A 22,025-nucleotide genomic window follows, 5' to 3' on the forward strand; every position below is an offset into this window, starting at 1 on the left:
TGAACTAACTATGAGTATTAACATTAAAGAAGACCATCACTTACAACATTTAAACTTAAGAGCACTTTTAGAATAAAATTTAAATTTATAATAGTATTAAATGTGACTACCACTTTCTTTGGTCTTGATGATTTGTACTATTTTGCTTATATATAGGACCAAAAGTAGTATAATATTGCAAAAATAGATGGAAATGCCAATGTCCTCGATAGTGTTGAGGATGAAGCTCCACTCAAGGCTTCAAAAGCTTTCGCCAGTTGACAACCATGAATCCATTTTTTCCTTTAAGACATGCTTTATGAAATGAAAGATTTCATGTGTTATATGTAATGATATGATCTTCCCTTTGTCTCCAAGGAACGATGCTACATTGATTACGAGCAATTAGCTAGGATGGAAATGACTTGCTTGAGGTGGGCCACAAAGATATTGATAATGATCTTATATGTTGCAATGCACAAGCTTGAATTAAAAGCCTCGCGTTGTTTCTTCTTCGACACTTTTGACAGAGGATTTGTAACTTCTCCTGGATTCATCTACTTCTCTTATCACTATTTGCTAAAGAATCATGTACTTTCGTTGTTCCCGCTTGCATAGTCAAGCACGTGTTGCCATAAATAGCCTTTTATTGTCATTGTTGTTATTCCTTTTTGGTTGGTCCCCACCTTTAAGATTCTTCTTAACACATGCTTGACATTATTTAAAGTAGAATTCAATTGATATTTTCTCACTTTATGACCTAAACAAATCTCTTTGCCACGTCCTTAAATGTGCAGATTTCCATCTTGATGTTTTGCACACGTATCACCATTTTATCTTATTCATTAATAGTTGTAGGACTCACCTTTAGTATTATTCCCATCAGTGAGATCTTTATTTATTTCCATTAGTGAATCGTGATCTAGGTTTGACCGTTATGATATTTCCATCATATAAATCCTATTTGTTTTGGCATTTTCACATCAAGTGGAACACCAATAAATATTTGTATGATTTAGGAACCTATAAGGAATCCCCTCTCCCACAACCTTGATTTAAAAAACCAATAAATATTTTCATCATTGTATCGCTTTTACTTCAACCTTGATTTAAAAGCCTCACATTATTTCTTCTTCAACGTTTTCATTTGATAAATGATTTGTAACTCCTCCTTAGTTCATCTACTTCTCTTATCATTATTTGTTAAATAAACATTATTTTTGTTGTTCTCACATGCATAATCATGCATGTGTTTGCCATAAATAACCCATGTATCACCATCGGTATTATTCGCTTTTGATTGTTGGTCCTCACCTTTAACTAGATTCTTCTTTATGTGTACTTGACATATTTGAAGTAGAATCCAATTGAGATTTTTCCGCGTTATTACTTAAACAAACCTCTTTGTCACGTCTCTAAATGTGCAAATTTCCCCTCTTGGCGTTTTGCACACGTATCACCATTTTATCTTGTCCAATAATAGTTGTAAGACTTACCTTTAGTATTATTCCCATCAACAAGACCTTTATTTATTTCTTTAATGAATCGTGATCTAGTCTTGGCTGTTATGGTATTTCCATCACGTAAATTCCTTTTTTTTTGGAATTTCACATGAAGTGGAACACCAATAAGTTGATAAAATAATAGTATCTCTTGGAAGGATAGACAAATTTTGTATGATTTATGAGCGCATAAGAAATCTCCATTTTCACTATTGTATTGTTTTTCCTTCAACCTTGATTTAAAAGCCTCGTGTTGTTTCTTCTTCAACACTTTTATTTTGATAGGGAATTTGTAATTCCTCCTTGGTTAATCTACTTCTCTTATCATTATTTGCTAAAGAATCATGTACTTTCGTTATTCACACATATATAGTCATGCATGTGTCTACCACAGATAATCCTTCGTCGCAATTCCCTTTTGGTTGATCGATCCCCACACTTACCTAGATTCCTTCTTAACGAATGCTTGTCATTATTTGAATTAGAATCTAATTGAGATTTTCCCACTTTATTGTCTGGACAAACCTCTTTGGCACGTCCCTGAATGAGCAGATTTTCCCTCTTGGCATTTTGCACATATATCACCCTTTTATCTTGTCCACTAATAGTTATAGGACTCACGTTAGTATTACTCACATTAACAAGACCTTTATTTATTCCATCTAATGATTGTATGATCTAGTCTTGAGCGTTATGATATTTCCATCACGTAGATCCTATTTTCTTGGCATTTCCACATCAAGTGGAACACAATAAGTTGGTAGAAAAATAGTATCTCTTGAATGGAGAAGCAAATATTTGTATAATTTTAGAACCTAGAGGGAATCCCCTTTCTACAACATTTTTGTTATTATATGACTTTTACTCCAAGCTTGATTTATAAGCCTAATGTTTCTTTTTAAGATGTTTCATTTGACATATGATTTGTAATCCCCTTTTGGTGCACTGCTTCTCCTATCATTATTTGCTCCAAAATCATGTACTTTCATTGTTTTTACCTACATAATTATGCACGTGTCTGTCATGAATAATCCATTTATCGCCATTGGTGTCATCTCTTTTTTGGTTGGTCCTCATCTTTAACTATATTATTTCTTAAGTCATGCTTGACATTATTTAAAATAGAATCCCAATTATATTTCTCCACTTTATTGCCACACCTCTCCACGTCCCTGAATTTACAGGTTTTCCCAATTGGTATTTTTTTTACATATATCACCATTTTTATTTTATTTTATTTTATCCATTAATAGATGCAAAACTCACCTTTAGTATTATTTTCATTAAGACTTTCATTATTTTTTCCACTTAATGGTTTGAATTGTCATCTAAAATCTTGATCATTATAGTATTTCCGTCACATAAATCCCATTTTGAGGTATTTATACATTAAGTGGAACACCAATATATAAATTTGTTAGAAATAGTATCTCTTGAATGGAGAAACAACTATTTGTATGATTTGGGAGCCAAGAGGGAATCCCCTCTTCTATATCCACACTCATCATCACACTTCCACATTCTCCTCTCCCTTGTTTGTTTTCCCTTTCCTCGTAAACCCTAGTAGAGTTTTCCACCAATTTTTTTCCCAAGACACCTAATTAATAAAAAGTAGATAAGTTTATGCTAAATGGTTTGTCTATAAAAAACAAAATAAATGGTGCGCCGTGTATGAATTACTATAGCTATTGGGAACATTAATGATGAAATATATACAATTGTAAATAATAAAAAATACAATAAATATAAAATAAAAATACGAACATTATCTCAAATAAATTTATTTTAATATTTTCCCTTCGAATGAAAAATAATTTTAAAAATAAATGAATGTGTTTGAATTTTATACTTATTATTATATTTTCAAATTAAATTTGTTTAATATAATTATTTAATTTGTTTTATATAATAAAATAATGTAACTTAATTCATTTGACATATTAAATATTTATTAATAGCACAACGTTTATGGTTTTAATTGTTAATTTATTATTTTTAGAAACAAAATTTAGGATACTATATTATATATACACATGAAATAAAATTACAGTATATAAAATTTGATTAGATGAAATTGATTATTAACATAAAATAAAAATTCAAATAATTTTAACATTATATTAATATGCATTTTTGTGTAAAAATAATTAATATGCATTTTAATTTGGCTAATTTAAAACATGTTTTATAAAAAAACTAAAAACACGTACTTTTTAAATATAAATTTATTTGGAACAACTCATTATAATTTATTTGCAATAATAATTAAGCATAGAAATCAAGAGATAAAAATCAATTTATTTTAAAAAACCTAGATCAATAATAAAAACTGAAAAACGGTATCATACTATATTAAAATTATTATATAATTTAAGTGTTACGACTTGTATTTAGTTTAAGAATTTTATATTTATTTTACTTGCTTTTGAGCGAATATCCAGCTTACTTGAGGCCTGTGTAAGGTGGCCATTGAACGGAAACGGACCAAAAAGAAAAATATTTTTATTATTCCAACTGTGGCTGATCAGGCATATTGGAGACAAGGCAATCAAAAAGAAAGTCCAAGTTGGTATTGGATAAAAGTTATATAATTAAGTACTTGATGATTTCTCTCAAAAAAAAAAAAGGAACTTGATGATCTTTAAAAAAAAAAGTACTTGATGAATTTCAATATATTTTTTTTAAGAGTTCAATACTTTATTTTATGTAAACATTATTTTGAGGAATTATTTATGTAAACATTATTCCTGATAATATGCTGTAGAAAGCCTGTTCCTTTTTTTTTTGTTGTTGAAAAAAAAAGCCTGTTCCTTAATCCTATCATCTTTCGCATATGTTTGGACGTCGAATTCAACCGTTTTTTTTTAATAATTATTTTTCGTAAAAAAAGGAATTGATTTGATATATTTAATAGAAAGGTAAAGAATTTTTTTTAGTTTTTAAGTAAATAAAAATCCTTTTAACCTTTTAATACTGTAATGAACATTCCAATTTTTTTTTGAAATGTTATGTCAAGTATGTTTATTCGGAATACATTTTTTTTGAGGAAATGTTTACTTGGAGGACTTTTTTTTGAGAAAATGTTTATTTGGAATACTATTTTTTTTTCCTTAAAATGCATTGATTCTAGAAAAAATAATTTAACTATTTAAACTATTCTCAATATTAAGAGGATTTATTTGTCAAAAACCAAAATTCACAAGGTAATCATTTATTAAAATAGTTATTCAATTCAAAGTACTTCTAAAAGCTCTTTCTATTCCAAAACAGTGCAATGAATGCTATCCTAGTTCCTCATCACCGAGTGAGTATTTGATTTTGGTGGAGAAATAATTATTATTTATAGGAAGAGACTAATAATAAGTACCCAATCACCTTACAAAAATTACAAAAAAGTTATCAACGAGAAGATATGCACAAACTACAAACAAACCGATCAAAACACATAATACGAAAGTGAACAAACCGAGGACAATACGGAAAATTTCTTTGGTCTTTATAGCGCGTAGCATTAAAGTATCCCCAGTCTGAAATCTCCTTCAAAAGTAAGCTTTCTTTTTCTTTTTTATTTTTATATATTTATTACTACATCGTGTTCATTTTAATCTTTTTTTTTATTGTTGTTTTTAGAAACCAATAAATAAGATAATTTTTTCTTTATTTTAATCAGGAAGAGACATTTCGTGTTTCTTTACATATCTTAAATAATTTTTTTTTAAAAACTAGAAATTAAAATAAAGCAATTAACAACATGAGATAGTTATTAGGAGAGAATGGTAGAAGTTAAAAACTGATACATGATAAAATTATTAAAAATATATGGACACAAAAAATAGGATTTTTTTTATTAATAGTATGGATAAAATGGTGGTGAAGTTTTCTATTTTATTTCTTTCTCTTTTGAATCCATAATAAATGCTAAATTAATCAATGTGATATTAAACTTTAAAAAATTCTCAAAAAGCTAAATAAATAGGAAAAAAATCTTAAAAAATTTGACATTTTTCACTATTTCTTTTTCCTATAATCGAATCCCCTTCGAAACATAAACGGAAAAAATTACTGATAAAAAAACCGGAAAAATTGATGAAAAAAAAACTATGGGTGGCAAGGTTTTAGTGACGTGTCATAGGAGTAAAAAAAAAAAAAAGAAGAGAGAAAAACATTGATGAATGATGATGAGAGTCGCATGGGGCAAAACGGTCTAATCAACATCGAACTTAGGCCCTCGCTGAGTATTACTACTATAAATAATCAATAATAATAAAAAGAAATAGTAGAAAAATAAAAATCTTGCTTGGGTCGGAAAGAAACGAAGGAAGCAGCAGTGTCTCTCTTTTGTTTGTGTGTTTTTTTTTTTTTTTTCTCAAACCGTTTTGGATTTTGTTTTTATTTTTGTTTTTCGTTGATAACTTCACCAACCATCTCTTTCTCTGCGCGCGACGCAGACCCAACTCTCTCTCTCTCTCTTCGACCCAGACGGAAAAGAAGAAAAGAATATTTCTCATTTTATTATCTTTTATTTTCTGAAAACAAAAAACCATTGTTGAAAAAAAAGCCTAAGCCTAATAACCTCCTTATCCTCAATCTCGCACATCCTGAGAAAAGGTAATAATATCGCTAATCTTCTGCTTTTCTTTTTTTCTTTCTTTTTTAATTTTTTTGTTTTCAATTTTGGCTTTATATTATTACTGTCGTAGCGTATTTGCACCTAGGAACTCGTGATAGCGTCTGCATTTTTCTGCAAGTAGGGTTTTCTTTATCTGATTTTTTTGCCTCACTTTCCGTGCAGAGGGGGGGTCTCAGGATAATGCCGCTTTCTAGGGTTTTCTTTGCGGGCAATGGTTTTCACGTAGAGGTACTGTTCTTCTCTACTTTGCCTTAATTCGAGGTGCCGTTTCGTTTTGGTTGTTGTGTGGTTAGGTATTCGGTGATGCATTTTAGTGATTCTTTTGCCTTTCTTTGTTTTCTCATTTTTTTTTTTTGAAGTTAATCAGAGAGTGAAGGGTTAGTGGTGGCCTGTGGTGTTGTTGATGGTTTTTGAATGGTTGAGATGGGGTCGTGTGGGAGATCTGCTGCCATTGATAATCCCTCAGAAAAGTTTATTATTGAGCAGCAGCAGCATTTGTGCTTAGAGGTTCAAGAGCAGGAGGTTGTTTCTGTTGTGCAGGAGTCTTGTTTAGAGGAAGAGGCTTGCAATGTGGTGGACTCTAATGTTGAGCTCTCCACTGTGATTGATGGTTGTCTGGGAGAGGACCGTGTCTGTTCCAAACGATGTGTTGATGTTACCGAGGGGTCCAGAGAGGGTTTGGGTTTGGGTTTGGTGAGTGAATGCGAAAATGCTGATTTGTTGCCACTGGAGAAATCTGCCGAAGATGATTGCCAGAATTATTTGGGGGTTTCTTGTGGGAGCATTGAAGTTCCCTGTGTAAACAGTGGCTCAGAGGGAAGATTTCTGGATGAGGGTAACTTTGATCTGCCTTCGGGGTCCTTAACTGCAGATGATTCACAGATGTATTGTGCTCAACTGGATGAGCAGAAGGATGATGAGTCGTGGTCCTTAATTACTGATGATTCACAGAGGCATTGTGCTCAACAGGATGAGCAGAAGGATGATAAGAGCGATGTATTGCCTGCAGCAGGAGATGATTTGGCTGTCGTGGAAGGCAAAAACGATGTCACTGGTGTTCTTGCTGATGCTTTCAGTCATGTACATGATTTCAGGGATTGCGAAGTGTCTTTGGAATCGGAATCCATGGCTGACTTGTTAGTTGATTGCAACTGGCAAAGTGAGCAGGAGGAAATTATGAGAAATACTGATCCCTTGTTGAATGTAGTGGAAAAATGTGACGCTCTAATTGTGGAGGAAACTGATGCTTGCAGGCAGATATCTCCTACACTGGCTATGGAAGTGCCATCAGGGGCACCATCAGGTGCATTATGTACAGATACTGAAGTAGAGAGCACAAGTGATCAGCCATGTGATCAGAAAGATGGTGAGGAAACTGATGTTTGCAGGCAGATATCTCCTACTCTGGCTATGGAAGTGCCATCAGGGGCATTTTGGACAGATACAGAAGTAGAGAGCACAAGTGATCAGCCATGTGATCCGAAAGATGGTGAGGATCAAAATAGTACTTGTGAAGAAATCATCAACATTAATTCATGTGTAAAAATATCATCCTCTCCAGGTTGCAATGAGACTGTTGGGAGCTCACCTGTAGTTGGTTTTCCTTGTGAGCCTGCCCTGTTGGATCCAGAGTATGAAATGAAGAATGGCATGCTGCAAATAGAAGATGATGCCTGTAAATTGAAGGACTGTTCCTCAGAGGAAACTACCAACTCTACCTTTAGAAAACCATTTTCTCCAGAATCAGGTCTGCCCTCTGTTGCTTTAATTACCAACTGCTCTGCAAAGGATGTTCCTGATCAACAGTCTAAGGGTGATGATGTTTCCATTGATAATAATAATGCTGTGAACAATCAAGGGCAGATGGATAATGATGGAACAGAAGCTGTTGAAGTTGATGGTATCACTGAAGGCATACCGTTACCTTCTCAAAGGAATAGTCGAAGAACTAAATTTGGCCGTAAGACACAAACCAAAAAGGCTTCAAGAAAATGCAAGAACAAAACCAAGGTTACACATCCAAATGGGGGTATGAAGCTAAACTTAGAGGCTGCTAGAAAGAAAAGAAGTTGTTTCTCCAAACCAGCTCGTTCTTCTATCTGGGGATTGATTGGAAATATTGAACAGTTTTTTGAGCAAGATAATGAGCTTGGAGATGGTGAAGCTGTGTGCCAAGAATTGGGGAAGGCTAGAAGCAAGCCTCAAAGTGGGAAAGCGGTTAAGAATGGTGCAAGTACTACCTCATTGGGTTCAGTACAGAAGCATTCTGTTTCAACTACTCGTGTTCGTCTGAAGATCAAATTTGGGAAAGAAGTTGATTTAAGTTGCTCAAATGTCTTGATTCCAGAGTCTGTTGATGGCTTGGCTTCTGCTTCCTATTTGGGGTCTGGTTCAGGTTCTCAGAAAGTAGCTGGCAATGCTGATGATAAAATTTCTGAAGTGGTGGCTTTGGGCCATTCAGAATCTTTCAATAATGACCTGGACAAGGATGGTTTTGTTCTAAATGAACAAGTTGCAAATAACCCCTTAGAAACCACTGAAATAACAGAGAAGTCATATGGGGATGCAGAGGAACCTTGTCTTGCAGTTCCTCCAGAGAAGGTGGTTGAAGCATTGATTGAACCTATCAATAACAAGGGTATGGATCCTGGAACCTCACCTGATTCTGAAGTTATCAATTCAATTCCCGAAGTCCAGGCTGGAGAAAAACATCAAGAAGATGCACATCATGCTGTTTTAGGTTCTTCTAAAGAATTAAATTCTAAATTGGATGTTACCATCAGTAAGAGAGGGAAGAACAAAGAGAAAGTTATTTGTTCAAGTAATTGTATCACTGAAGATGGATCACAAGGTCCACATAAGAATAGTAGAGCTAAGCATTCAAAGAATCACAGACGTAAGAAAAATTGCAGGGATGTGGTCAGCTCTTTGGAATTGCCCACTGATATAAGCAAATCTTTGAGCAGTAAAGAATTGTCCCCAGAATCATTGCCTCTTTCTGTAGAGACTGAACTTGGAGGCTCCACTGAGGCTTTGAAAGTTAAAAATCATACGGACGTTAAGACAAGTGACAAACCATCTGTTGACCATGGATTTTCAGATTCCCTGGTTGCTGAGAATATGCTGTCATCTGCAAGACCTTTGGAGCGTAAACTACCTAAAAGTCTTAGAGCTAGTAAAGTTAGCAAGACCAAATCTAAAGCTTCTGACTCAACTGGCAGGAAAAAGACTACTGCTGGTATACGCAAGGAGAAACAGATAAAGGCAATTAATAAGAGCAAAGTCAAGGGAAAAGGTGTTTCTCTTAAAGTTACATGTGAAGTGGAAGATTGCCTGCATCCAGGTAGCTTTTGGATTCATCTGAGAATGACCTTGGGTCCTTAATGACTATCTAAATCTTTATTTTATTATTTCTTTATCTTATTTGTTAGTTATATGGATTGAGAAATTAAACATCAATAGGCTTTTTTTTTGTCTCAGAAGAAAATGCTGGAAATCATAAGCTGGATGCTGTTGGAAAAATTATTGCTGATGACAACAGAGTATCGGTCAATTTATCTAATTTGGACATGCTGTCTGGTGTTGGTTATGGGGAGCAACTTCTATCACCCCGTAATGCATGGGTTCGTTGTGATGATTGTCACAAGTGGCGGCGAATTCCAGCTGTGCTTGCAGACCGAATTGATGAAACTAACTGCACCTGGTATACCATGTTTATTCATATTACTCATTATTATTTTTCTATAATTCTTGATTAGAAGCTGAAGAGGCAAAATATGATATGTATCTGTTTGTAATATATTTTTTCATAATTGACTTCACTTGTAACTAATTGGCCATGTGCTTCAGTCATTATCTGGGTTTTAATTGTAAAATTAGTCATGATTTATATTTCTAAAATCCTCTTATGTCTTTGCATACAGAGGTACATAAGCAAATACCTTATTCATAATATTCATAGTATAAATAACTAGCATCTTGTCATGGGTGATATTCTTTTGAAGGACATGTAAGGACAGCAGTGATAAAGCCTTTGCTGATTGTGCTATCCCTCAAGAAAAGTCAAATGCAGAGATTAATGCGGAGTTGGGATTATCAGATGCCTCGGGTGAAGAAGATGCATATGAAGGTTCCAAAAATTTTAAGGAATTAGAATATCGGCCTCCGTTAGGTATGTACATTTGTTACCAAGTTCCCCAGGAGTTTTTTATTTTAAAATGAAATTTAAGCTTGAAGCTAGACTGTTTTTAGGAATGTGATTTTATCTTATTGTCTGATGTTTAATTTCCTTTATGCATTGCAGTTTCCCAGGAGTCAACTTTTACCCATATTTTGACCAATGAATTTCTGCATCGTAGCCATAAAACTCAGACTATTGATGAGGTCCTGGATTGTTCTAGTTTGTAATTCATTACAAATGATTATCATATTACATAATTTGATAGATATGTATATGTTTTAGTGTACTAGTGACGATGTTGGATTAGTGTGTACTTAAATGTGAAACTGGTCATGATGGTTTCCTCTTATGACTTTAGACCTTTGGTGTGCTGATGTGCATATGTTCTTTCTTTCTTAAGTACATATGCATTATGTTTTATTTCAGGAGGGTTCTTTGCCCTCCTTCAAGTTTCCATCATTTTATTATTGTTTTCCCCCTAAAATATTGTGAAATAGGTAACTGCTACTTTTACAATACCCTCACACAGGATAATGGAAGCCCATCTGAATCAGAGTTGATTGACATTTAGAGCATATACCTAAATACAGTGGTGGAGCTAGACTGTTTTAGTTGGGGTGACCATATACATAAAATATTAATTAGAAAGAAATTTTTAAATCTTCTATTGTAAAATTTCAAATGTTGGGCAGTAATCACTTTATAAATTTAGAATTCTGATAATCTTTTATTACATAGGTTCACATGTATAGTAATTTTATGTAAGATTACTTCAAAATTTTGTAGATGCCTACACACAAGATACATATAGCAAGTTTACTGAATTTTGAAGAATAATTATGATTGGACTTATATCAGCACGACTAGAAAATGTCTGCAAGTCACTATATAATGCATGTTTATGTAAAAAAATAACTCCCTTATAAACCAAGAGATTTGAGTCATAAAATTACTATTTGCAGTCGAAAGTTATGTATTGTAATAATATTGGTTATGTTTTCCTCTTGATATAAGTTTCTTTCCATTATATTATTATTATTATTATATTGTAAATTTTTGCATAACAAAGACATAATCTATATGTTGTGTGAGATTTGTCAAATTAAATTGTAAAATTGAGTGAATTTTGTTAAAACTCTTTCATCCTTCATCATAAATTTTGATATTTTTGTCTTTAAAAAAAATTACATATAAAAGAGAGAATTAGAAAATTTGATGGGGCCATGACCCCCCTGCCTAAATATGAATTGAACTTTTTTGTACTTTTATGTAGTGGATGTGCTCTGCAGAGGATGGATAAATTGTTGACCTTATGTTATTCTCTTATGTATGATGAGGAACTGTATACTTTGATGCCTTGCTTCCAATTGCTACATATATGCCTTTCTTTTGCTTTTACATCAATCACTAAAAGTTTTATTTTACTTTGTGGTTTATATGATGGATAGTACTTAGGTTTTAATTAAGCATGTTTGGAATTTGCAAATTTGTGCATCGGAATTATATTTCTGATTCATTGCTCCTCTGGACTTGTATCAGATAATGGTCTGTCATTGCAAGCCATCTCAAGAAGGAAAGTTGGGCTGTGGGGATGAATGTCTAAATCGGATTCTTAATATTGAATGTGTGCAAGGAACCTGCCCATGCGGGGACCGTTGTTCCAACCAGCAGGTTTATAAACTTGATTTTTTTATACTGAAAATATACTAGTATTTGGTCTTTTTGTCAAATGACATGATTGCCGGGCAAATGCTTGATTTCAGTTCCAAAAACACAAGTATGCTAGCCTGAAGTGGTTTAAATGTGGGAAAAAGGGTTATGGACTGAAGGCAATTGAGAATGTAGCTCAAGGCCAGTTTCTTATTGAATACGTTGGAGAGGTAATGCATACAATACTTCTCTTTCTTTTTATTATCCCCATACTAACTTAACAATTTTACTTATAATTTTGTTATGATACATGAAATATTGACTGTTGAAGCTGAATATCAAAATTTTGTGGTCATATTATGTGTTGGTTCCATATTTTAGCTGATTTTTTTGGAGAAGGATGAATTAATATTGCCTTCTACGAAGTTATAGGCGCAGTTATGTTAGATTTTTTGTACTTAACTCTATTCTTCTCATTTGTTTCTTTTCTCCCCCTATAATGTTTGTGTCCTCATCCTCCTATATCTTCTTTTCACTGAAGAAAAAAATATTATATGATGTATTGGCATTGCACTCAGTGGGGAGTGGGCTGATTTAGTTTTTAATTAAATCACTACCGTGTGTATCATCAAGATGGACATAGTTTGTCTTGCTTCTTTTTGTATGATTTGAATTGCTCTAATGCTCTTTAAATAGCAGTTAAGAGCCATGGAAAACTATTAACATTTTGCTTAGTAGTAACCAAAGAATATTGTATTGATCTAATGCAGTAGCAGTGTAGCACATGTCAAAAAGAAAGCCTATGCATGTAAGCTGGGGCTAAAAAATAGCTTATGTCTAACACTCAACTTACTTTTCTTGTTAATTGAGGAGAAGGAGTATTCTAAGCAGATTGGGTTCTGTAATTAATGGATTATGTTATATCTTAGTGTTAGTATTTGCGCTGCTATTCTATGTAGGGGTATTGATGTGATTTGTGTTGTATATGCAAAGGTACAGCTTGTGCACATCATTCACATTTAGGTACTTAAATATCCAATTTATGGTCCAAACAGGTACTTGATATGCAAGCATACGAGGCACGGCAAAGAGAGTATGCTTTGAAGGGTCATCGGCATTTCTATTTTATGACCTTGAATGGCAGTGAGGTATGAATTTAACCTGTATCTGCATACTTGAGTGGAAACAATTTTTTTTCCCGCAAAGTAAAAAACTTTAATTGGTTAACTAGAAACACAGATTTGTTCATGATAGCTTGTTACACAACATGATTGTTTACATCAATAGATAGCAGTTGTAGTTTAACTTTTCATACAATGCATTCCTTATGCACATGCTGTGGAAATTCTCTTCTCTTGCCTTCCTTCAAAGAAAAACAAAAGGGTAGAAAGTTATATTCTGGGAATATAATTCTTTTGCATTATATCTCCTGACTTCTAGGTGCTATGGTAATTTATAAGAACCCAACATGTAGCCCATATTATCTTCCCCCTAGAAATATGTCCCTGTACAAAATTAGGGAACCCAGAAACCACCTCAATATGAAAACCATGCCTTTGAAAGGGTCACTTTGCCATTCTATAATTGATTGTGAACTGTATCTTGTTAGCAATATAATTGTCTTGGTAATTTACTGCTAGTGGCAAGTTAAATGGAATATTCTGGTTTACTTCTGCCAATAACTTGATGGGAGTCCACAATGGAAAAAGAGAAAACAAATTAAGAAAATAATGATTATATTGCTTGTTTGAAAATGAAACAGAACAAGGAGAGAGATCTCTCCTCAAAGGGTCTCCCCTGTCATGGCTCAGCACTTGCTCAATTCTAAAATGCTAATTAATGACAATTTAGGATGATCCTGTTGACCTTCCGTCCTCCTATTTATTTATCTAAGTAATTCCTGCTAATTGTTCTTAACATGAACCCTTCTTTATTTTTCCAAGCAAGTATCCTTTTACCTGTCTCTCCTAACATAGCCCATGTGAAAGGATATGTTGGAATTGATGAAGTTACCAGCAAAATTTAGTTTGGCTTGAAGATAGCTGTTTGAGTTATTCATGCCTTCTACTGTTGATTAATCTGGGATGTCTATTTATTTTGACCTCATTTTATGACATGCCTGTAACTGGATTCTGGACAACTTATCAACTCATCTGGATAGTTATATCACATTAAATTTTCCACTTTTTTTTGCCATTTTTTATTATTCCGAGCATTCAGTTGAGACTTGGGAATGGTGTCCTCTGGTTCTTTAAACATGATTTGTTATTGTCACCCTATTATTATTAGTTTTTTCAATTGTTTTCTACTTTGCCATTCACATTTCTTTATTTTCAGGTGATAGATGCAAGTGCAAAAGGAAACTTGGGGCGTTTCATTAATCATAGTTGTGATCCTAATTGTCGGACAGAAAAGGTGAATATTATACTATTATTACCTGCTTTTTTGGTGGTTTACTAAAGAAAGATTATGATACTAGAGAAGCTTTTGTTTTAATAGTATTGGGAACTATATTCTTGCTAGCTTTACGTTTGCATTCTGCTTATCTTATACTAGGAAATGTGAATTTATGCTTTTCCCAAACATTTTCTTAATGCCATTTTGCACTTATTAGTTCCCGGAGAATGAAATTCATAATTATTCTGTTGTTTTCTATCACTTGACCTTGTGTTTGATCCTTTTTTTCAACAGTGGATGGTGAATGGGGAAATCTGTATTGGACTGTTTGCATTGAGGGATATTAAGAAGGTGTGCCTTCAGCCTTCACTTGCTACTTTCATGTGTGTATTGTTAATTCCACTAGATCTTGCAGTTTTGTGCTGTGGATCATTGTTGCTTCTACCTTTCAAATTGTGACTTTGGAAGTTTGAAATAGTAACTTCAATTTACTTTCTTGTGTCCATGTCTGTTGTGTATTATGATTTATGATTATCAAATATGTGAGAAAATGTGAATCTTCTTAATTTTGTACTTCCAAGTATGAAAATGGTTAGTTATGCCGTCTTTTCACTACAGATGAAATATAAAAATATTAGACCATTTGAGCCAGAAATGCTTAATTGAACAGAAGGTTGGATGATTAATGTTTATAGCTCTTTTTTTCTGTTAGTAGATTTGTGTTGTTAGTTTGGAGGACTTGGAGGTCCTATTTTTATACCTTATTAGTATTGGAATATGAAATTAATTGTTAAACTTAATTGTTTCATTTGGGTTTTTTAAGCAAGTGTAAGTGTTATTCTGTGCCAAAAGCTGAATTTGTTTATCACCACCCTCCCCAGGATGAAGAATTGACCTTCGATTACAACTATGTGAGGGTTTTTGGTGCTGCTGCCAAAAAATGTTATTGTGGTTCACCTAACTGTCGAGGTTATATAGGTGGTGGTGATCCACTTAATGCTGAACTGATAGTTCAAAGTGATTCAGAAGAAGAATTTCCAGAACCTGTCATGCTCACCAAAGATGGTGAAATTGAAGATTCTGTACCTACACCCGAGTATTTTAATAATGTTGATACACAATCTGCTAAACATATGTTGAAAGACAGGGATATATTGGACAATTCTACAACTGCTATAGATTCGGATGGTTCTCTAGAGAAAGAGCGTTCTATGAACCCTGCCTCTGCTGTTTCTCTGTTGCACAGCTCAGCAGAAATGGAGGATTCAAAGGGTAAATTACAATCTTCTGTTCAAGTTGAAGAAATTTCTCAACAAATGGAGGATGTAACAAGCAAACCCATGCCTGCTGTACACCAAGGATATGAAAAGGAATCAGAATTTGCAGACAAAACTTCTTCCATTCAAAGATTAGACACTACTTCTCCCCTTACAACTGTCAGCAAAATGTTACCGAATTCTGCTGGTAGTAACAGGGAGTCAAAGTCTGAAATAATTGGAGGCAGGAAGACTCCTAAGTTAAAAGGTTCTGTTAAAAAGGGAAAGGTTCATGCTAATCCTCCAAATGGCCTTAAAACTGAGGTGACAGCCAATCGATTACAGGTGCCATCAATAAAACACAAAAAAGTAGAAGGTTCTTCCAATGGACGGTTTGAAGCAGGTTGGTCATCCTCATTTGTTTGGTAACATTATTATTAAAACCATTTATAATGGATAAACCTTTTTGTTACCTGCAGTTCAGGAGAAACTTAATGAGTTGCTGGATGGAGATGGTGGAATAAGCAAAAGAAAAGTAAGTACTTTATATAGTAGCAGAGTGAACATAATATTTTAAATAGGCGCATTTATTTGGAAGCTAGTGCATGCATGTGTGCTTTCCCACAGTTAATATTGGTTATGCAACTAAGCAAGAGACATCAGCCTCTACTGCTGTAATATCTTAAATTTATATTTGTCTTGTAATCAGTTGTGAGAAATAGTTTGTGTCTCCAGTTATCTTTTTTTTTTCTTCAATTTTGTTTCTTGTTCTTGAATGCCTTTATTGGAGGTCTTACAGGGCTAGTTACCTGGGCAGTTTTATGTTTCAGTTTTCACCATTTGACTGCCCTCACCCTTTTTCTTGTAACAGGATGCCACCAAAGGGTACTTGAAGCTTTTGTTTCTCACTGTGGCATCAGGAGATAGAATTAATGGTGAAGCAATTCAAAGGTCCTCTCTTCTCTGCCTTTTTCTGTTTCTTCATCTAGCACACATTATACACTCTTATATTTTATCATGGTTCATGGTAATGAAATACTTTGTAAAGTAAATTTTAAACTTTGGTTGCAGCAATCGAGATCTTTCCATGATCCTTGATGCTCTTCTGAAAACAAAATCTAGAGCAGTGCTGAATGATATAATTAACAAAAATGGTAATACATATTTGCTTTCTATGTAATGCAGTTTCCCCCCCTATATATCTGAAATGTCTAAAACAAATCGCACATTTGGTTGTGTTGAAAAGTAACTATAGTGTTGCCTTTCAGGTTTGCAGATGTTACATAACATTATGAAGCAGTACAGGCATGACTTCAAAAAAATTCCAATACTACGAAAGCTTCTTAAGGTGCTTAGATGGGAAATTACTCATAATTTAGTTGTTTGTCATATTCCTTTTGTCCCAAGAGGTTATATGTGTGTGTGTGTGTGTTTTAAATTACTTCATGTCATTGAATCATAAGATGTGTATTTTTACATCTAAAGGAGTATGTGTTCTTTCCTTATGATACTAAAATGGGGAAGGCTTGTTGAGCAGTCGGAAACTATATTTATCATGACATGCTATTATTGTTCTTGCTGAACAATAAAAACCCTTAGGTAGTGTTTGGATACAGAATTTCAGAATTCTTAAGGAATTTAAATAAAATGCATGCAAAAGAGGTGCGGAAGAATGGGAGAGGAACAGATAGAGGTGCAGAAGGGAGAGAGGTGCTGCAAAGATATAGTGCACACCAAAGTTTCTGAGTGAGGCTGTCGAAGCATGAAGGAATTTTTAAATTCTTTTTTTTAGGCATTATTTGAAATCTTTTCATTTTACTTGAAAAATCCCCTGTAAAGTTTCCATCATTTTGAAATTTCTTTTGTTTTGATATCCAAAATGTCATTTTGATATATGGTATTTTAAATCCACTTCAAAATTGAATTCCTCTTAAAACCTCATATCGAAAGACTTAATTTTGCGTTGAATTCTATGTGTTATATGATTGCTATGGTGCTGTTTGTTCTATTCATCTAAAACGTAAAAATATATTTTGAAACTTTTGTCCAATGGCCATATTTTGGCATTTGCATGATGATAAAATATTTTATTCCCCTTCATCTTGATGTTTGTCAATTTCTCTAATCATTTAGTTTCAATGTTAGAATGTAGGGAAGGTTCAATCCTGTTATTATTGATTATATTATTCAATAAGTTGATAGATGGTAGATCCCAATCTTTTCTTTGCTGTTCTCCTTTCTGCATTCTCTCATTCTGAGTATCAAGAAAGTATATGACCCTTGGCTGATCAACTTTCTTTTGCAGGTCTTGGAGTTCCTAGAAGCAGGCAAGATTTTGACATATGAACATATTAATGGTGGTCCTCCTTGTCGTGGAATGGAGAGGTCAGAAAATTTCAAATCATATCCTTCTCCCCTAATTTACTAAAGCAATTGTGATATTTGTTAAATTTTGTAAGTTGGTTGTCTGGTGGCACTAAATTTAGTAGCAGTTTTCATTTATGAATTTTTCTTCATCACCCTTTTTCATGTGGCTTGTATGAATATGATTGACATAAGCTACAAAAAACGTTTTGTCAAGTGCTTGGAAGCATGAAATATGTTACTTCAAGTCATCAACTTTTCTTATTCCATATTTTTGGGAGGGAATTGAATCAATTGATGATTTATAATATTCCTGATTCTGAAATGATTAAAATGGTTGGGCTTTTGCTTAACTTTAATGTCTTAGTATCTCAAGCTTATTTTAAGTATAATGACCAAAAAATATTGTAGGGATTACGAGATGTATAATCTCTTTATAATTTTTATTTTTTTTGCATTTTACTCATAATCATTACATTAATGTGACATTTTTTAGTAGTTATCAATAAGTATTGATATTCCTGTTTTGCTTGAAATATTAAAGAATGTCAGTCTTGTAGATATATTCTTCCCATTAGGATGGACTCGTTTGTTAATTCATTGGTACTCATGTCTCATTTACATAGGTTTTTGTTTCATTCTAATTCTATTGATACCATTGTCACTTGTTTATTGTTGGAAACAACTTGAAATTTTCTGTCCTGTAGTTTGTCTCTTAAATCTTGAATGTGGAATCAAGTATTTCATTACTGCTAATCTTCAAATCATTTGCATTTTTATTTTGTCACTTAGTGGGATAAGGCTTTGTTGTTGTTGCTTGCAATTTTGTTTTGACTTGAAGAGATGTTGTAATTATTTATCATTGCAAATGAATTACCCTATTTTCTTATAACTTAGATGAAATTGTTCTGTTGCTCTCTAAGCTTCTATTCCTTTACTTATAATTTGTTTTTATGTTCAGCTTTAGAGAGTCAATGCTTTCTCTGACAGAGCATGAAGACAAACAGGTATCTGTTATGTTAACTTGTTCATTTCTATATTGTACACGAGTGCCAAGAAATAATGTTTTAGAGGATTTTTTTATAACCATGTGCTGAAATCTGTTTTGGGGACGAGGAATTGAATCTTTTCATTGTTTTGTTTGCACATGTAGGTCCATCAAATTGCTCGAAACTTCCGAGACAGATGGTTTCCCAGACATGCCAGAAAACATGGCTATATGGACAGGGATGATAACAGAGTGGAATCTCACAGAAGTTTCAAGTGTAACAGATTTTCAGCATCACAGAGTTATAGGCATGAACAGGATTTAAAGACTACAGAAGCAAGTGATTGTAGTCAGCAGTCGATGCTTGTGACAACTCCAGTAGATGCTGAAGCCCGGGAAGGCTTTCCTGTGCAGTCTCTAGATGGGGTTGAAACCAAAACAGCTGAAAAGCGTAAGCGCAAAAGCCGATGGGATCAACCAGCCGAAACAAACTCGCATTCTGATGTCGTTATGAGCTCTATTGGTGAAAGCCAGAACATTCATGAGGATGTTCCACCAGGGTTTTCGTGTCCAGTAGGTTCATTAAATGCTTCCCTAAACTCTGGCAATCTTGCCTTGCAAAATGCAAGCCGTTCTGGATGTCCCTCTGATATAATTATTGGTCATCCAAAAGAGAAATTTAACTCTTGCTTGGCTGTCTCATTTGGAATGCCATGGTCTGTTGCCCAGCAATATGGAACTCCTCATGCTGAATTTCCAGAGTGTTGGGTCACTGCACCTGGCATGCCTTTCAACCCATTTCCTCCACTACCCCCGTATCCACGGGACAACAAAGATTGTCAACCTTCTAATACTAATGCTATGATAATTGATCAGCCTGCTGAAGTTGAGCAGGGGGATACCAGCGGTATGGTTAATTGTCGCTCTGATGATATGATTCCCAGCACAACTGGTGTTAACCCTGAAGACTCTAACCTTCTGTTTGAGGACAATAAACACATAAGTAAACGATTGAAGGGTGACTCAAATGATTTGGGAACGAGGTACTTTAGACAGCAGAAAATACACCGACCATGGTTCAAGAGGAATGCATGGAAATGTGATGAGAACAACTCTAGTGGTGATATGTGCAGTATAGATGTAGGAGATGTACCAAAAGAGTCAAAAGTTACTTGTGACGCGGAGGATGCAATCTGTAGAGAGGAGTAAGGTGGCAATAATATTTATTAGCATGCACAGCAGCAATATCAATATTGTTCACAGGAAAAAGAAATATTTTTTTTTTCTTTTTTCTTCTTTATACATTAATGTACTGTCAATTCATTTGTTCCTGGATCTATTATTCAATGAAAAATATCATTCAATTTCAGCATTCCTCTCCTTCACTTTCTACACTACCCGGGGCAATCCTGCTGTTCTCAATACTGATCTGCCCAAACCTTCAAGAGGTAGGTGTTTCTCTTGACTTGTAATCCTCCGAAAATGGAAAACCTCCTATGGTAATGCACAGGATTGATGAGACAAGTATTGTTTGTTTCAACATTTTCTTAACATTTAATGAGTGGACTGAAGTCTGAATCTGATGGGTAGTTATCTTTATTTACAAATAAGTAAAAATAATGATTAATTCCCTTGCTATCATATTACTCCTATCTGTCTGATTTATTATTTGACCCTGAAAGATCATATATATATATATATATATATATATAGATTTATTTTAGATTCATCTTTAAAGTTGATTCTTTTCTTTCCGAAGACCAGGTGTTTGTGGTTCTCAAGCTTCTAAGTTATACCTGTGATTCTGTGAATGTGTTGAGAATTTGGGAATAAATGTTTCTAGTTTTTGATAGGGGCAATCTCCTTTTTTCTTCTAGATTAGAAATTGTTAATGGTTGCCAATTTTATTTTTGGTTGACTGCAGGTTATTCTGTTTTTATTCTTCCACAGAAAACTTAAGCAGAGTTTATTGATTTTTCAGAAGTATAAGAGAAAAAAATTGTTTGAAGTAGGTCTAAAGAGTTTTGACTATCAACAGGGTAACACCCTAGGTATGTCTTTTAAATAATTATCATCAAGTTGATGATTTTCGATGATATGGCAATCTAGATTTTAGGGTTTTTTGACAGTAAAAAAACGTCATTATATTCTAAATTCTTGGATTCTAATATATATTTTCAAGCAAAAGCCATTGGTGTTTGAAACATAGGCAATGTACGTATGCACTTAACTCTAAATTTTTTCTTTTATGTAAAAGTTGAGAGTGGTCAGTATTACTAAGGGCATAAAGATTCTGATATTATATCAAAATTAATCAGCTAAAGTTTTATGATTTTAGGTTAATGCTAATGATTTTACATCTAACAAATTGGAAGAGAATATATTTAATATTTCATGTTGGTTATTTCTATAGCTTACCTCCATAGTTGATACGTGCACTTTTGTCATTAAACTATAGCAGTAAAGACAACTTGGTAAAGTTGAATAATGTGCCATAATCAAGCTGCTTTTTGACATGGTTTAGAAATTTTTCGCTGTCATTCCCTGCATTAAACCTGACCACAACGTGACATTCCCGTTGTTTGAAACAGATTTCTTTCACTCGGTTTGATAGCGAGAAAAGAAATCGAAAGAATGAGTGTAGGAAATAAAGTGGAACTTTTTGTTGTTTGGTTTGAGAGAAATGACGGAGAAATCGAAAGGAAATAATAGAGGTTGTTTTGGTTTGGATAGGAGAAGAGAAAATTTAGATTAGAAATAAAGCTGTTATTTTATTCTTATATACAACTTCTTATCCAACAATGTTATACAATTGATCATGAAATAAAAACAATCAGGTAACAAAATGATCCTTATATATGAAATGAATGTTCCATGGTATAATGAATCAATTTTTTTTATAAAAAAAGAAAAGGAAATGGAACAACCCCAGTTCTGTCTTGATCCTCAATTGAGTAAGGTAGTAGCAGGGTTACAGCTACAGGAAAAAAAGAACTGGACCCATGTCATTAATGCAAAGTTCGTACCAAAGAGTAGAACAAAAGAGAGGTAGTAATGAAATTGAAATGAAATGGTGGTA

At 33.6% G+C, this 22,025-nt stretch overlaps 1 protein-coding gene across 5 annotated transcripts; it reads left to right on the plus strand.

Moving 5' to 3' along the window:
- Positions 1-5,752: 5,752 nt before the first annotated feature.
- Positions 5,753-21,068, plus strand: LOC100795379 (histone-lysine N-methyltransferase ASHH2). 5 transcript variants are annotated; one of them, XR_001388620.3, is made up of 21 exons: positions 5,757-6,089; positions 6,274-6,339; positions 6,471-9,454; positions 9,574-9,814; positions 10,116-10,282; positions 10,415-10,494; positions 11,831-11,962; positions 12,055-12,171; positions 12,997-13,089; positions 14,279-14,356; positions 14,633-14,689; positions 15,220-15,997; positions 16,074-16,129; positions 16,466-16,545; positions 16,666-16,748; positions 16,863-16,942; positions 17,900-17,979; positions 18,920-18,965; positions 19,112-20,156; positions 20,317-20,394; positions 20,871-21,068. XR_001388620.3 is itself a non-coding variant. In XM_014776353.3 (20 exons), the coding sequence occupies exons 3-19, from the start codon at positions 6,526-6,528 to the stop codon at positions 20,153-20,155; spliced, it is 6,141 nt and encodes a 2,046-aa protein (XP_014631839.1). In that variant the 5' UTR covers positions 5,757-6,089; positions 6,274-6,339; positions 6,471-6,525; the 3' UTR covers position 20,156; positions 20,317-20,573. The 5 variants fall into 5 exon arrangements, 3 of the variants coding, with proteins under 3 accessions (XP_014631839.1, XP_014631840.1, XP_006581600.1); XM_014776353.3 differs by lacking the exon at positions 20,871-21,068 and having other exon boundaries at positions 20,317-20,573; XM_014776354.3 differs by lacking the exons at positions 20,317-20,394; positions 20,871-21,068 and having other exon boundaries at positions 5,758-6,089; positions 6,479-9,454; positions 19,112-20,315.
- The last annotated feature ends 957 nt before the right edge of the window (positions 21,069-22,025 follow it).

This window comes from Glycine max, chromosome 6 (genome assembly GCF_000004515.6).
Source record: "Glycine max cultivar Williams 82 chromosome 6, Glycine_max_v4.0, whole genome shotgun sequence".
Classification (NCBI taxonomy): domain Eukaryota; kingdom Viridiplantae; phylum Streptophyta; class Magnoliopsida; order Fabales; family Fabaceae; genus Glycine; species Glycine max.

Coding starts and splice junctions, on each gene's coding strand:
- LOC100795379 (XM_014776353.3), top strand. CDS start 6,526: ATGGTTGAGATGGGGTCGTGTGGGAGATCTGCTGCCATTGATAATCCC. Junction 14,690..15,219: donor CATTGAGGGATATTAAGAAG/GTGTGCCTTCAG, acceptor CACCCTCCCCAG/GATGAAGAATTGACCTTCGA. Junction 16,130..16,465: donor GTGGAATAAGCAAAAGAAAA/GTAAGTACTTTA, acceptor TTCTTGTAACAG/GATGCCACCAAAGGGTACTT.